Raw genomic sequence first — 4,132 nt, 5'->3', positions numbered from 1 at the left:
TGCGCATGCCCGCAAGGTTAACGCGGAGTCACGAGCGAGCACGAATGCGTCTATATACAAACTTGACTCGCAACCGGGGAACATAATCGCCTACGCACTAGTGTTACAAGCAATGGCATGCGAACTGTGCGGGCAGCGGCGCGCTCTTGGCACACGTCCGTTGCGTAAGCAACGCTGTCTGTGCGTCTGAGCACAGGAGCGTGCCCAGGTGGGGCCTGTTGATTGAGAAAGGTTGCGGGGAAACCTCTGACCGACGAGCGTAAACCGGCGTCGCGTCGAAGGCGATTGCCGGCGCCGCTTCATTGTCAGGCACGAGGAACTAGACGTGTATCTGGAGAAATGCCTTCCGAGAAGGAAGCCAACGCTGGCCTGTCCAACACCTACGGGTCCTTGAGACCAGAGAGGAGACGCGTGAATATAAAACAGCGCGCGCCATGGCAGCGCCTGTGACCAGTCCACCAAAAGCTCCAGAGCCATGAGGACCACTGTAAGCATGCCGGCCCTGTCTTGTGTCTTTTCGTGAGCATATGTCTCAGTGTACTTGTATGTATAGCGCTTCCATTGAAACATTTCCATTTTCCCTTGTTGACCCATCCGTGCAATTTGAACACTTCAGTGTTTTGTGCCCAAATTGTGCGTCTAAGCAAGGGCTCTGCGACGGGGTCTCAGCGTGCAGCGTGGAGAACTTCGACGCTCACAAAGAAGCCTGCTTGGACATAAGCCGGCTTGTTTGGCGTCATGTAGTTGCTCTGGCTGTAACATGGTAAAAGACATTTCGTGAGCCATGTTGCCTTGTGCTAACTTTGTTTGATTGTTTGAATAATCATGCAGTTTTACGTGGTATTTGGTGTGATGTGATTTTATGAAAATGATGAGTGATTGCCTTAAGTCTAATTCACAAAGAAGGCTCTTTACAGTTTCAAAGCAGTGCACTGCTCGACGATGAGTCACTACTTGCTACTTTTTTTTATTAAATGTGTTTAAGGAAAGGTTGGTGCCTATGCATGGCTCCGGCTACTCCTCTTCCCTTACTTATTAATTAGCGTCACGAGCTTATCAATAAAAGTAGACTCACTCACGGCAATGTCCGTTTAAAAGGAATGTTCACACGTCACTTACTACTTTTCCTGCTGCAGTGAAGTTAAGGTTGGAGAAATCAGTAGGCTGTATGTAATTTATAATATATCTTTTTGTTCGACATGGTCAATTCCTTGTCATCCGTCCCTATGACTTCTCGGCATCCGCTAAAACGGGAGCATGGCATTGTGTGGACAATTTGCGAAGAGGAAAAAGAACGAAAACTGAAAATTAATATAACACTAGTATTGTCTGTACGAGTACAGGGAACATCCCATTGCGCTCATTATGCCATGTGTACTAATAAGAACTTTATCTGATTTCCAGCTAGTTTTATCGAGCCTGCTTGCCCTCTGCCTCATTGTTCTCGCTGAAGACAAGCCGGCTGATGAGAAACCAGCTGAAACTACAACAGCAGCCGCATCTACTGACGATGAAAAAAAGGAAGGTGACGAGAAGATTGAAGGCCGCGGGCTCTTCCTGAGCGGCGGCGGGCTCGGCGGTGGTCTCGGTGGCTGCCCGCCATGCCCTTGTGGCTATGGACCGGGCGTCGGCGGGGGATTCCGTGGAGCAGGCTTCGGCTCAGGCTATGTGGTAGCTACGGCGCTGGCGGAGCTGGCTACGGAGGAGGTTATAGCGGCGGCTACCGCGGTGGCTACGGCGGTGTTCGTACGGTGGCGGCTATGGTGAGGCATTCGCCCCGGTGTTGGAATTGGAGGCGCTAGCTACGGAGAGGTGTCGGTCCGGGATACGGAGGAGGAGTTGGTCCCGTGTTGGAGTTGGCCCTGGAATTGGCAAAGGTGTCGTCGGAGGACCCGTTGGCCCTGTTGGCGGTGTTGGCGGTGTTGGAGTCGGCGTCGGTCCCGGAATCGGTAAAGGAGTCGGCGGAGTGCCTGTTGGAGGTCCTGTCGGAGGCGCTGTTGGTGTCGGCCCTGGTCTCGGTAAGGTGTCGTCGGAGGACCCGTCGGAGGACCCGTCGGAGGACCTGTCGGAGGAGCTATCGGTGTCGGCCCGGAAGTCGGTGGTGGTGTTGGGCCCGGCGTTGGTGTTGTTCCAGTAGGTGGCGCAATCGGTGGAGGCTATGGAGGTGGCGTCGGAGGAGGCTACGGAGGTGGTGTCGGCGGAGGCTACGGAGGTGGCGTCGGCGGCGTCGCATGGGGCTGCTACTTCTAGTTCCGCTACCAGGGTGCTGGAGGTTTTGCGGACAAGGCTGCCGGTCAGGAAGCCGGTCAAGGAGCTTTGCCTACAACGTTGGCGGCTCCGACAAGAAAGTCTTCGGGCACAGCTCGTCGTACGGAGACCTCCAAAAGCTTCGGCCTGAGTGAGAGCTCAGGTTTCAACCGCGGTGAGGGTCAAAGCAAGCCACGGCAGCGCCTACGACAAGGAGGCTGCTGGGTCCGGTTCCGTGTCCCACAGTTCTGGAAAGGAGGTCGTTGTCGGCTGAAAGATTTTCATGTATGGCTGTAAGTATGCGACGAAGTTTGACTAGCCTCTAAGTTTACGTTTGTCATTTCATTGCCGTAAGAAGCGTGAAGGAAATTTTTCTAAGTTTTCATTCGCGAATGTTTCCGCTAATGAAAAGACCTTAGACACTTTACATTAGACGCTTGCGAATGTTGACAGACCAGCTCAGTGTACGCGGTAGGAATGTTTTTTCCAATGGTAGATACTCGACTAAGAGTTGACAAGCAGGGAAGTCACGTTTGTAGTTTAAGTTTTACAGGAAACTGACAGTATAATAGATATACCTTTTGACGACTTTTATCGAATAAAATGATTGCTCACTTGCAAGCATCGGCACTATTGAACCACATTCAAAGAAAAGTTTTTGTATTTTCTTTACCTTCTAAGCCTAAAACTGGAGTAGCTTGAGCGTAAGTTTACTGTATGCCTGTAGGTTTAACCGTTTTCGCAGAGGAACGGTTAAGCCGTTAAGATAGCAGATAAGGAATAATTTGCATCAAATTACTGTCAAGAATAAGACTAGAAGAAAAGTATTCTTGCTCGAGTCTCTGAAATGATGGCCTAAGGACATGGAATCAGCGACCGGCTGCCTCCGGCTACCCAACGGCAACTCATAAGGCCACAACTGTCTCCCGAACCGACGCCCTAAATGGAACAGCAAAATCAGAATAATAGTAAATTAGTCCACACCATTCTTTTCACCCTTCACTAACACAAACAGGGCACAGAAATGGATTGGAAATTACTTAGGCGCATATTATGGAACATTATTTTGGAGTTCAGCTAGTGTTACTCTAGAGTAAATGAAAATGCGTGCTTGGTGTATTAATAAGTATCTTGGATGAAACCACTCTCACAGCTTCCCAAACGAACCATCTTTTTTTTTCTTTTCTCCCAGGTTTGTGTGCTGGTCGCCAACGCCGTTGTTCATCTGTCCGTTACAGCTAGCATCATCTATACTGTGCCATAGTCTTCGGAGTTTCGTGCAGTAAGAAGTTACGCTTCTAAACACAAAATAGAACGATACCAGTCCGAAGAATGACAATGTACCGCATATTTTGTTTTGGAATGGGAGCGCCCACATTTGTCAAGCATCGCGGAAGCAAGCACCAAAAAAAAAAAAGGCGGAGGTATCCGAAAGGTAACTTCCAACAATAAAAATATTTTCACAAAGAACACGTGTGTATTCAGTTTCGTTATTTACGGCGGCAAAGTTTCATGCGTCCTTCTCGAAGAAGCAATAAATGTATAAACTGCTTGGTCAGAAAAGTTCATGCCTAAGGCTACGAAAAAAAACCTCGAGAGAGCATGGAAAATCACTTTTCACCTTAGCGTGTTTATGGTTCTAGAAACTTCTCAATAATCCAACTTCAATAACCGTACACTCTCAGAAAAAGAAATAGTCAAAAGAGGGTTACGGCACTGTGACTCTCTTCGGGCATTCATTTGACCCCTTTTGGAAGGTAGCAGCAGAAAAAGAGAGTTCGCATTTTTGCGGGAGTCTCGGGACTCTCGTGAAGCGCGTTCCGGTGGGCTTCCGTGATGAAGGCGCCGCCGTATACGCCTTACATATCGCGCGTTTGCTGTTCGG

The 4,132-nt window shown here is 49.4% G+C and overlaps 1 protein-coding gene and 1 long non-coding RNA gene across 2 annotated transcripts; both read left to right on the top strand.

Moving 5' to 3' along the window:
• Positions 1-291: 291 nt before the first annotated feature.
• Positions 292-1,767, top strand: LOC119385946 (uncharacterized). The gene is made up of 2 exons (XM_037653337.2): positions 292-487; positions 1,405-1,767. The coding sequence occupies exons 1-2, from the start codon at positions 476-478 to the stop codon at positions 1,765-1,767; spliced, it is 375 nt and encodes a 124-aa protein (XP_037509265.1). The 5' UTR covers positions 292-475.
• An 86-nt stretch (positions 1,768-1,853) lies between these two features.
• Positions 1,854-3,717, top strand: LOC119390969 (uncharacterized). Its single transcript, XR_005183541.2, has 2 exons — positions 1,854-2,540; positions 3,440-3,717. It is a non-coding gene; the product is annotated as an uncharacterized LOC119390969 (long non-coding RNA).
• Positions 3,718-4,132: the final 415 nt, after the last annotated feature.

The sequence above is a fragment of the Rhipicephalus sanguineus genome, chromosome 1, assembly GCF_013339695.2.
Source record: "Rhipicephalus sanguineus isolate Rsan-2018 chromosome 1, BIME_Rsan_1.4, whole genome shotgun sequence".
In the NCBI taxonomy this organism is placed as follows: domain Eukaryota; kingdom Metazoa; phylum Arthropoda; class Arachnida; order Ixodida; family Ixodidae; genus Rhipicephalus; species Rhipicephalus sanguineus.
Note: the sequence above shows the minus strand (reverse complement) of the source record. Positions and strands in the feature narration are given on the sequence as shown.